The sequence below is a fragment of the Phoxinus phoxinus genome, assembly GCF_949152265.1.
Source record: "Phoxinus phoxinus genome assembly, chromosome: 1".
NCBI lineage: Eukaryota > Metazoa > Chordata > Actinopteri > Cypriniformes > Leuciscidae > Phoxinus > Phoxinus phoxinus.
This window is the reverse complement of record NC_136876.1, coordinates 51,959,469-51,971,934: the sequence shown is the minus strand read 5'-3', so window position 1 is coordinate 51,971,934 and position 12,466 is coordinate 51,959,469. Positions and strand designations below refer to the sequence as shown.

The 12,466-nt window shown below is 36.2% G+C and overlaps 1 protein-coding gene across 4 annotated transcripts in view; it reads right to left on the bottom strand.

The window, feature by feature from the left end:
- The window catches only part of cep112 (centrosomal protein 112), a gene marked incomplete at its 3' end in the record, with an annotated part of 233,392 nt that overhangs the window by 205,501 nt on the left and 15,425 nt on the right, over nucleotides 1-12,466 (bottom strand). For 3 of the 4 annotated variants that reach the window (XM_079622922.1, XM_079622921.1, XM_079622923.1), the window contains exons 5-7: nucleotides 9,538-9,619; nucleotides 7,684-7,758; nucleotides 878-925 (exon numbers count right to left, since the gene is read on the bottom strand). In XM_079622922.1, the coding sequence (XP_079479048.1) occupies nucleotides 878-925; nucleotides 7,684-7,758; nucleotides 9,538-9,619 (205 nt within the window). The remainder of the gene's footprint in view (nucleotides 1-877; nucleotides 926-7,683; nucleotides 7,759-9,537; nucleotides 9,620-12,466) is intronic. The other variant, XM_079622924.1, reaches the window with a different exon arrangement.

Below are 12,466 nucleotides of genomic sequence, written 5' to 3'. Positions count from 1 at the left end.
ATATTTTGTATGCACAAGTACTGTCGATACCAAAATGATTAAGAAAAAAAGTTGCAATAACAGTTCTACAGTTTTGGTAGCACCAAATATTAGAATGAAGAACTCGAGAAAGATTACCCTTTCTGATCCTTTTTTATTAAGTGTTTTTTACAGGTGAAACTCGAAAAACTAGAATATGGTCCAAAAGTTCATTTATTTCAGTAATTCAACTTAAAAGGTGAAACTAATATATTATATAGACTCATTACATGCAAAGTGAAATATTTCAAGCCTTTATTTGTTATAATTTTGATGATTATGGCTTACAGCTTATTTTCACAATATTCTAATTTTGAATTTGGGGTTTTCATAAGCTGTAAGCCATAATCATCAAAATTATAACAAATAAAGGCTTGAAATATCTCACTTTGCATGTAATGAGTCTATATAATATATTAGTTTCACCTTTTAAGTTGAATTACTGACATAAATTAACTTTTGCACCATATTCTAGTTTTTCGAGTTTCACCGAAAATTTCTGGCCATTGAAATAAAAAAGGAAATGCTGAAATTCATGCATGTACAGTACGTACATGCATGAATTTTAGCATTTCCTTTTTTATTTCAATGGCCAGAAATGCGGAGTCAGTGCCTTGCTGTACGCTTTGAGCTGGCCAATGTATTTGCGTTTTTTGTAGTACACAATAATTTAGATTTACTTTCAACTGCTGTTATATTGCTTTAAAAAACTTCAAGCACTGATTACTTAATGTGTATCTTCTGTTTATATTTGTTCTATAGTTTTTTGTTCTTTATTTTGCCTGTTTCCTTGAACAAATCATGCTTTAATTGAAATGATTTAACTGTAAATGTGTGTTTTCAATGTTGTTTGGCTTACCGGAGACAGAGGGACAGGGTTCTCACGCAGATATCTGGGCTTTTCTATCTGTAAAAATAAAACAATACAACACAACTTTACTCTCCTCCTCTTTTGGTAAGTCCCAAACATCTCCCGTCCACCTCTGACCTCCTTTTATTTGTCATAAACAATGTGGAATGACTTCAAAGAGTGTCATTAAGTACAGTCTCTTCCCTACACTGGCTGTGTTTACACACATCAGACCTCGAGCCCACAGAGGCATTGTGTGAAGCAAGGACATTTCCCGTCCTTTTAAAAACTCTTCTTTCCTCCACTGGGTTTGTGTTTTGTCGCTATAACCCGTAATCTGTAAGCAATGAGTCTGTCCTCTCTGATGTGACCGTAGACAGGGTTCCCACACCTCGGTTAACTTCACATTCAAGGACCTTTCAAGGACTTTCCAGGTCCAATACCCTCAAATTCAAGGACTTAATGTGGTTCACCCCTAGTTCAATACAACAAAATGACACAAATCACAGGAAAGAAATGTCCTAGTCATAATTGCACCAAACATCCACACAAAGTTCAACTACACCACTTCAAAACCCAACACCTTATGTTTTATTTTTATTTTAATCATTATTTTTATGTTAATTGGCGCCCAAGCTTGGCATTTTGCCTTAGAATTTATTTCAAATGTAATGATCACGACGATCCCTCTAAAAGTCCCACTTTTAAGGTGATTTTATAATGGAAAGGGTTCGAGTCTCAGTCTTATTTTTATGGGGTGTAAATATAGGTAAGTATATGAGATTCCACTGGTTACAAAGCCTGGGCTAGTAAAATGGCGGAGCCTACTTTATTCACGTGTTTGGAGAAATGGACAGATGTAATATAAGCGTAACAAATAATTAAAATGAATAGTATTTCACAGCAATGATGCTTATGCTTGTCAATGAGGTCTAAAACAGTGGTTCTCAGCCAGGGGCCGGAGCCTATTAGGGGCCTCAAGCAGAGCAAACGTATGTTTGTTGGTATATATATATGACCCAACAAACAATGTTTCACACCATGCCTAAAGAGGATTGGGTGTTACGTTTCAAAAGTGTGTTGTGCCACACATAGTGTGAAAAGTCAACTATAAGCCATATAGTATCGGTGTGTTCTGGCTCAACCAAAGATTGGGGAAGTGTCTGGTAAACCATTTGCAAACAGTCCTTGTTTTGCAATTACATTTTGGTGAGATTAGCAGCAACAGAATTTACACACTGCTACTTTATGAATGTAATATGACCCTGTAAAAAGTGTTCAATAAGTGCTCCGGGCCCGTATTTATCAAGCTTTAGTTTATATTTATAAGTGCCATTTTAGTTTTAAGTGCTGAAAATTCATGAAACGTACTCCTACTTTCAAACTAAAGTATAAAAGCAAGTTATCAAACTTCTTAAAGCTCAAACTTCTAATTACTCTTAGTTATTTAAGACAGCTCGAGAGGTTTATCAAGTGGTTACACTCTAAAAAATGCTGGGTTGTTTCAACCCATGTTTGGGTCAAATATGGACAAGCGGAACCGATGGGTTTAAAATTTTATTTAAAAAAAGTCAACTCTTGGTTGGGTTTGTCCATATTTGACCCAAACAAGAATTGTTTTACTCTTTAACCCCCTGAGGTCGGCAAACGCGTGGGCGCGTTTTGCTCGTTTTTTTTTACATAGCAGCAAAATAGACCTAAAATACTCCGTCAGTTTTGGTCATACAGCCTTAAGAAATATGAAAAAATAAGCTGTTAAATGTCTACTTTTTTATGTGTCCACTTACAATCGAAATAAAACATTGTGCTTTTGTAAAATAAAGAAAGTAAACAGGGAGTGCTTTCTGCCTCTCCGTCTCCGTGAACTTTTTTTCTGAAGCACTTCTCTAAACTCAAACAAAACTCAGCGAATACTATTCACTCAGACATGAGCTATATATCTCTGTAATCATTTAAGTGTGTAGTTTTAGATTATCTAATTCAAAACTAAAATAAATATTCTCTGTTTATGTAATCTATATATAAAGAGCGAGAAATCAGCCGGTCTCATTATCGTTCTGGCACCTCATTACTCCGCTAATGTGACACGCCCATCAAGAGCGCGCGCTATTCAAACACAGATAATCTGAAGCAACACATGCAAACCAGTCAACGCCCACAACAGCTGGAGAACACACTCGCTGTGAGGAATAATAATATCGTGATAATCCTGGAAATTTTACCTCAAACGTGCTGGAGTAGCCGAACAACGGATCCAGCTGCAGATCATCAGTAAGTGCTTTGTTCTAATCGCGATATGAAATGGTGTCTGTAAACCGCAAAAGACTGTTTAAATTTGAATCGCGTTTCTGTGTTTGAATGAATGAACGGCACATGCTGTTGTTTACTCCAGCTCGCGCGTTTCTGTGTTTGAATGAATGAACGGCACAGACGCATGTTGTTGTTTAGCTACTACAGCTCGCGCGTGTCTGTGTGTGAATGAAACTATCTACATTGCCTACTGAGATGAGTAAAAATCGACTGAATACGTTGAAATAAAATGTCTTTGGATAAGCAACATATTAAACTGCAAATTAACATTTATGCCCTAATATATATTAGCCTATAAAAGACAATATGTTACAGACTAAATATGAAAGACAACATTTCGTTTTGGATAGATTATAATTTTTTTACTGCCACATCAAAACCTAATTTACAAGGTGCAAACAAAATCTTAAAAAATCAATATAAGCCTTGTCTTTAAATTATTTTTGGATAATTTTGATAGGATAGCCTATCAAAAACTTTCTGAAAATACGAATGAGAATTAACTGCACAATTACTAGAAATGTTTACCTTGGATATTATACAATTTGCAAGCATACAGTTTGTGGAAAAATACACTTTTTTCAAGATGTTTCCAACTCTGAACCAATTCTGTAGTAATATATATATATATATATATATGTGTGTGTGTGTATATATATATATATATGTGTGTGTGTGTGTGTGTGTGTGTGTATGTGTATATATATATATATATATATATATATATACGTGTGTGTGTGTGTGTGTGTGTGTTGTCTTTGCATCTTGTGGCTCAGTGACACCTATGAATTGCTCATTAGTATGCAGCATTAGCAGCTCTTTGTCTTCTCCAGGTGTGAATGAGGACATTATTCATGACCTTGTTGGATCATTCACGCCCACCTGCATATTGCCTTTCCAAACAAAAAGTGTCTTACAAAATTTAAATCAATCTATTGTTTAATGTGAACGATTAGCCCGGATGATTTTCAGATCATTTTAAAGTAAACACTTTAGCCGACAACATCCATTAGTCAAAAGTATTGTGGGAATATGTGAAGTTTGTCGTTTGTGGTCTTATATCAGAACATTTAAGTTTGAGTTTTTTGAATAACCACGCATAAATAATATTCTCTCAAAAATGCAAACATGTACATGCATGTTGCTCACATATTATGATAGACATGTTCGTGCTAAATAGAGTGTAATTACACCTTTGCCATTAATATTTTTATAAGCAACTGAAAAAAATACAAATATCAGGTCATGTCAAAACATCTCAAGGACCCCAAAAACACCTTAGACTCCAGAGGGTTAAAGGCGCAGTGTTTTAGCGCATCTAGTGGTGAGGTTGTGAAGTGCACCCAACTGAAGTTACGGTGGCCAACAGGAAGTGATGTCGTCATCTGAGACAGCAGAGAGTAGCAATGAGGATTCTTTGCAAAGATAAATTATTAAATTAGGTTTACTAATGATACGTTATTGCGATTATTAATGTTACCTGTTTATCATTGTGTCAGTGTTTTATCCGCTGACTTTAGCTTTAGTTTCATTGCACGAAGAACAACACAGTGACGAAACGCATTTGTGCATTCAGGGCCACCGTAGAAACATGTCGATGTGTGTGTATATAGAAATGCTCATTCTAAGGTAATAAAAACATAACGGTTCATTATGTAAGATCTTTATACACCCCTCAAAACATTATGTAGGCTATATGATATTGCATTTCTGTCAACAGATCCTCCTAAATATTACACACTGCACCTTTATGTCAATTCTTAGCAGTGTTCTTGTGAGTAATGCTTGATAAATACGGGCCCTGAACTGTTCATGAGTCTTCAGGCCACAGCGCTGGACGGCAGGAGTGTGTTATCGCATCGGTTTCCAGTGCTACGCTCCACGTCCACACATGATGCAGATGTCGATTAGTCCAGCATCAGTGCCCACAGAAAACAGGGGCCCGGAGCCACTAGTGCACATACTTATCTCAACACTACACTCTCTGATAACAGCACAGTTCAGACTCTTGTTTTTCTGCATAAACTTTCTGATGAAACAAGGTTTCGCAATTTGCTGGGAAGTCAGAAGTGGCTATTGAGGAAATGTGGAGGCCAACACAGTCCTATAAAGCTTCAAACGCTTTGAACCCAAGAACTCAGCATGCCAACGTGTTGAGCAATCGCTCCAGCACATTTTTCCTCCCACATGGTGTAGTCATCCATGGCAAGCAATGCTATGCTTCTCTTTTTTGTTCAATTTTAAGGTTTAACTAAGAACTCAAACTCAGGATGCGCTGAAAATTAACTACGGCCACTGATAGTGACATTTTCTGGAATATATACTGTACAAAATTGTGTTTTTTTTTCAAAATCTGAAATGTGCTGCGTAGTGTTGTCACGATAATGCAATTTCTAATTTTGATAAGATACCTTAAAGTCCCCCTGTGGTGCAAATCCAGCTTTTAATGTTGTTTATGTGTCTATGTGGTGTTTTTAATCTGCTTTAAGACAAATTCTTGCAAAGTCGACAGCATTGCTAAGTATTAAAACTGCAGTGAACCAAAGACAGTCTCAAAAACACGGTTTGAAATCGCTGGTGTTTCTGACGTCACACAGTACCTTGTAACCAATCAGATCAACGTGTGATCGTCAACCAGTGGATCTCTGAGTGGAGGCGGGGCTCATTTGCATATTCATAGAACCACGCATACTAAATGAGGCAAGGGTGTCGAGTTACATTCAAGACATTTTAAGACATGAAGACATTTTTTCAAGGATTTGTTCTTTACATATGTCATTTTGGTTTGAAATTTTGATGTTTTAAGGGATAAAATGATTGGGGGGACTTTAAGAATATCGATATTCAATACCAATTTTGATACCGCAGGGAAAAACAGCCATATAAAATATATATATATATATATATATATCAATTATATTATATTATCTCCGATTTTTTTGTCTATCCACTGAAAGTCTAGGCAATCAATATTTTCAAGCTATAAACACTATTCCAAAACACAATTAATGTCAAGCACACAAAACATTTGTATTAATGCTGAATGAGAGAGGTACGTGAGAGCAAAAGATTATTCGTACAGCGTATTTCCCACATGCAGGTAGTTTCATTTAATAAATGTGTTTAGGCTTGATGCATGACATTTATAATAAATGCTGTTTATAATGAATGACAAACAATAATTTACGGTTGGTTTATACTTATATTTTTCATTCCTGTTCTGTTGTGAATTTACATGATTTGTCGTGGACTGAGGTGATTTATAATTGTTCATACATGTTTTGTTTTATTTGTCAATATGTTACATTATTTCCGAATGTAATAACAAAATGTGATGTACACCAATGTAACCTATCTGTGTGTTTTTTTTTTTTCTCTGGTTACACTTTATTTTAAGGTGTCATTGTTACAGTGTAATTATATTTAAGTACTGAGAAATATTAATCAAATACATGTACTTACTATAGGGTTAGGGTAGGATTAGGGTTTGGTTGAGGGTTAGTTGCATGAATTATGCATAATTTACTGTTATTACTACGGTAAGTACATGTATGTAACAAGGACACAGTAAAATAAAGTGAACCTGAAACTCTTCTCCATCAGTTGAAGAATTACTGCTGTTGTTATAGCTAAAAATGCACTTAATGGCCATTTTCAATAGTGCAATGATAACGGTATGGGACCAATATAGCGCTGATTTTGGTGAAGATCCTATAATAAGCCTAATTTACATAGAAAAGCATGTGTGCACTGCAAAGAATGCCAACGACCTCATTGAGATGCGCATGGCATGACACTGCACCTTGTTAAACTGGCCAGGTTTTTTGATGAAATACTGCACGTTGAAGTGCAGAGATGAATTAGCATTGTTTCACACCATTAGGCAAATTGTGTTTCCATTGTCATCAATGCTAAAATTATCAGTGAAGGTCTCCATGACAGTCTTTTTTTTTTTTGGCTCAGTTCACATGAAATGGTCGCTGTCACCTGGACCACAAAACCAGTCACAAGGGTAATTTTTTAAAAATATTTTCCTATCCTAGCAAACCACACATCAATTGAAAGCTGAATAAATAATATTTCCATTGATGTGTGGTTTGTTAGGATAGGACAATATTTGGTCGAGACACAACTATTGTAAATCTGGAATCTGAGGGAGCAAAAAAATTTAAACATTGAGAAAATCTCCTTTAAAGTTTTGCATTTATGTTCACGATTGTGCTGCATTCACTCACAAAAATACATGTTTTATATATTTACGGTAGGACATTTACTAAATATCTTCATGGAACATGATCTTAATATCCTCATGATTTTTGGCATAAAAGAAAAATGGATAATTTTGACCCATACAATGTATATTGCTATTGCCACTGATATACCCGTGCGGCTCCAGACTGGGTTTGTGGTCCAGGGTCACAGATATGAAAATACACGCTGAAAACTGAATTTGAAAGGAATGGGTGGATAAGGGGGGAAATATTTGAGAAATCCTCCGACTTTACCCCCAGGTTCCAGCTGTTGAAGCGAGCCTCAAAGTCACTATCATCAGAGGAGACGAGCCTCCTGTGAGCCTCCGCCTGAGGAGAAAAACACAGTGAGGAACAAAGACACGGAAAACCACGTCCAGGGATGGAGATTCACCACCATCACTGGGTTTAAAACTAAACCTGCTAGACAAGGGCAGAGATTATGAAGCCTTACACAGCCTCAACGCATGATAATAACAGTACAATCTAACGTTCCTCAGTCAGGAACATATATAGTGGGTGTGATGTGACCTTTGAAAACCACTTTAATCCACTATTTTTATCATTTGGAAGGACATATTGACTATTCATTGTAAGCTCTGAAAGATACTGAATCAAAAGAGAAGTTTGAACATTTAAACATTAGGGATTTATCGGCCACCATATCGGTATCGGTCGATATTCATTATTAATGTTATCGGCCCGATAAGAAAATTTGTCTGATATATTAAAGTCGGTAAATAATGTATTATTTCCTTCAGATCAGACTCTTCAGATGCGTACTGTTCAACATGATGCTTTTGAACTGCTTTAAATATGATTGCAATCACTTCAAAATTGGAAAAATACAGTAAAGTGTCATATCGGCTACATAAAATTATAATGAGATCATTAATTAAGTGTGTTATGGACATGGATTTTAATGGTGAGACTTTTGTTTTTGTAATCAGGCTCTCAAAAATTATATATATATTTGGATTTAGATTTATCGGCCGATATATCGGTTATCGGCTTTCAAATATAAAGAATTATCCGTTATCGGTGACGGTTATAATTATCGGCTTTCAAATATAAATAATTATCGGTATCAGCTAAAATTTGCATATCGGTGCATCCCTACTAAACATTAAGCTATGTATATTGTCACAAATTCAATAAATATTAAAATGTTTATAGATGTTTGATATATAAATGGACATACTCTCCCGATGGCATAACATGTTTGACTTGAAATATGATTGGAATCACTTAAAAAAAAGAAAATACAGTAAAGTGCAACATGTGTCATGTCGGCTACATAACATTATAATGAAAACATTATAATTAGTGTGTTTGGGACATGGATTTTAATAGTGATACTTTTGTTTTTGTAATCAGGCTCTCAAAAATTATATATAAAAATTTGGATTTAGATTTAACGGCCGATATATCGGTTATCGGCTTTCAAATATAAATAATTATCGGTTATCGGTATTAGCCAAAAGTTTTCATTTCGGTGCATTCCAACTAAACATATATTTTATAATGTATATTGCCACAAATTAAATAAATATTGAAATGTTTATAGATGTTTGATATAGAAGTGGACATACTCTCTTCATGGCACACCAGATGTTCACATCTGTAAATTCCTGCGCAGGGTCACATGACGTCCCGCCGCTCTTTGTTTCGAGGCGCTGCTGTTTTTATCAGGAGAATCCGGCTCTATATAATTTCACTGTTGCTCCAAGTTCACTTTCCTGAGTTCAGCTTTGGCTCGTCAGGAATGAGAAGCGAGGAAATGTCCAATAAAGCTCAATTCTAATGGATACCGTTGAAGCGTAATAGGACTGAGGGAAGGGGATAGTTCACATTGAGCAAACAACTCACATTACAGGAAGGTGTCTGAACCCAAATACCTGATAAAAACCAGGACACATGGGAACAATCCTGGTTATAACCCACAGATATGGAAGTTTTGTTGGTTTGAAAGGTCGTGGTGATTCTGTGTGGCCGATCGGTGAAAAACTCCTGTGAGGTCTACAGCTTTGTATTTTTGTGGTCATGTTGGTTTCAGAGTTTTATTGAAGGAAGTTCAAGCTGAGAGGCCAGATCTTGGATAACACTCACCATCTTTGCGTCATCCTTGATGTCGTGTTTGACGGGACTCGAGGACAAGGGTCTAGCCGGTGTCTTATCGCTGAGCAAGTTCCTGCGGAGGACAAAACATTTCAGATGCTCTCATTTTTAAAGGGGTGGTTGATTATGATTTCACTTTTCTAACTGTAGTTAGTGTGTAATGTTGCTGTTTGATCATAAACAACATCTGCAAAGTTACAACGCTCAAAGTTCAAAGCAAAGGGAGATATTTGCTTTTACAGAAATCACTTTTTAAGGACTACAACAAACGGCTGGTAGAGACTACAATAAGGTTCTTCATTGGTTAGTGACATCACCAACCCTAAAATTTACATAAACCCCGCCCCCGGGAACACGATTTATAGATTATCATGACAGAATATGCTAATCAATAGCTAAGTTTCCATCCACTTGTCAATCGAATTATCTGAAGTTCGGTAAATAACCTCATGCTGGTGAAAGTGTGTTTCCATCCAACGGCTTTAAAGCGAATAAGAACCTGTGCGTAATGACGTCACATGCTGTTTTGTGATCAAATTGGTATATCGAATTGATTTGAGACATTTAAGGTGTTTCCGTTCATTTTCGCACTGAATCGCACAACATTCAAGCCAACATTTGCGAACAAAGTTTTGCTAGACAAAATGCAATTCATTATTTATTCGGCAAATAGCGTTTCCATCAGCGTTTATCGCATAAGCCGTATATCGATCAAGATCAAATCCGATGAGACCGAAAGCATTTCATAAAATTCAAGAGTCGATATTCATGAAAATCAATCGAATTTCACTGTTTCCATAAGGCATTTTTCATTCGATATCACCTCATTCGGATAAAACGTGTGGATGGAAACATAGCTAGTGATAAAACTCATGCATTCAGATGGAGATTTAATGACGGTGTAGGAGCGAGTTTTATAATCCCATGAACACGCTGTTCACATGATTGTCTGCTGTAAATAAAATGGCTTATGCTTGGAATAATACAAAATAATTTGTATTCAATTTAATAATCGGAAAATAATGTTCCATTTATTGTTTAATTTTAAAAATAGGAAGCTAGACGCGCGTACGTATATTCAAAAAGGTTCGTATATTCTTGCATTTTATCTCAAAAGGATGTCATTTTAAATTATTTTTAATGTTGTGCATAATAGCCTACATATTTGAAAACTGTATCATATTTATTGCCGTCACAATAACGGCCCATTTCCCATATTCACATGCTTTTTTCTCTTTCTCCTTTGTGTTTCGCTGAGGTGGAGCGGTGATGAAATATTGTTTGTGTAAATACTTTCCAGAATTACAATAATAAAAGTGTACATACAATAAAATTGTAGTTTATTTACTTTAGTTGTTATTTATGGATTAAATTTGATTTTAGTTTTGCGAACAAAGTTTTGCTAGACAAAATGCAATTCATTATTTATTCGGCATTATTTATTCCATCAGCGTTTATCGCATAAGCCGTATATCGATCAAGATACAATCCGATGAGACCGAGACCGAATCGATATTCATGAAATTCAATCGAATTTGACTGTCTTCATACGGCATTCTTCATTCGATATCACTTCATTCGGATAAAAATGTGTGGATGGACACATAGCTAGTGACTTGAAGATAGTTAACTCCACATCAAATACATAAATTAATCAACTAACCATAGAGAAATTGGAGCTCCGCCCCCTGTGCCGCAGCTCATTTGCATTTAAAGGGACACACACAAAACCTGTTTTTGCTCACCCTCAAAAAGTGACGATTTTAACATGCTATATAAAAATATCTGTGGGGTATTTTGAGCTAAAACTTCACACACACACTCTGGGGACATCAGACACTTATTTTACATCTTGTGAAACCACCCCTTTAAACAAGAGCCAAACGTTAAACTGTATCAATCACATAGAAGCAAACATTTCAAGCCTTGTCCACGCCGACTGTGTTTAACACATTCATGCCGGGAAGCATGTGATGGAAACATTGCATCATCTTTAACACACGGTTCATGTTCCCGGTCTAAAGCAACAGCAGACCTGCCACACACTAATGCCTGTCGGGGGCATTTATTAAATATCATTTCCAGTCGACTGATGTTTATGATCTCCTTCTTCTGCTCAGATAACTCCAGCGTGATCGGTCACGCCGAGGCCACCAACGACAGCTTCAAAGCGGAGGTTCGTCTGACTAGATGTCGCTGATTTCCACAGCCGTGACACATTTGTTTCACGGGCAAATTAAGAACGTGTTCTCCAGCTAATTATGAATGCTTAACGCAAATCTCAACTAATTAAACAAATCCCCCGTTAGTCAAATGATGAACAGAGGGAGGACGTGATGACTATATATGAAAGTGTTCGGGAACACTCTTTTTCTTCTTCTATGGTTTCCTTTGGACTAACTGTTGAGCTCTGGCCTAAAATACACATCAAACGTGAGGTTTCAAAAGCACTGCCGTTCTTATTTAGCTGTCAATCACACAGATGATTATGTATGTGTGCTTATGGCAAAGATGAGTGTATCCTAATATGAAGAGAGGAGGACGTGTGTACTTTTAAGTGTGCAATACTGTGATACACTAATCTTAACGTGCCATTAAACCACATCTTAAAGTGCACTGTATGGGTTAGCATATCAATGACTATCTTAACCCTCTGGGGTCAGCAAACGCGCGTTTTTTTTTTACATAGCAGCAAAATAGATTTAAAATACTCCGTCATTTTTGGTCATACAGACTTAAAAAATATGTTGTTAAGATGTTAAACCACATCTTAAAGTGCACTGTACTCGTTAGCATATCATTGACTATCTTAAAATGCTAAGTTCTCACATTTGACCTTGTTATGAGACACATAAGCATCATCACGTTTGTCCCTTTAGGACTCGCTGTGGAAAGTATTTGATCATGCACAGCTTCAGCA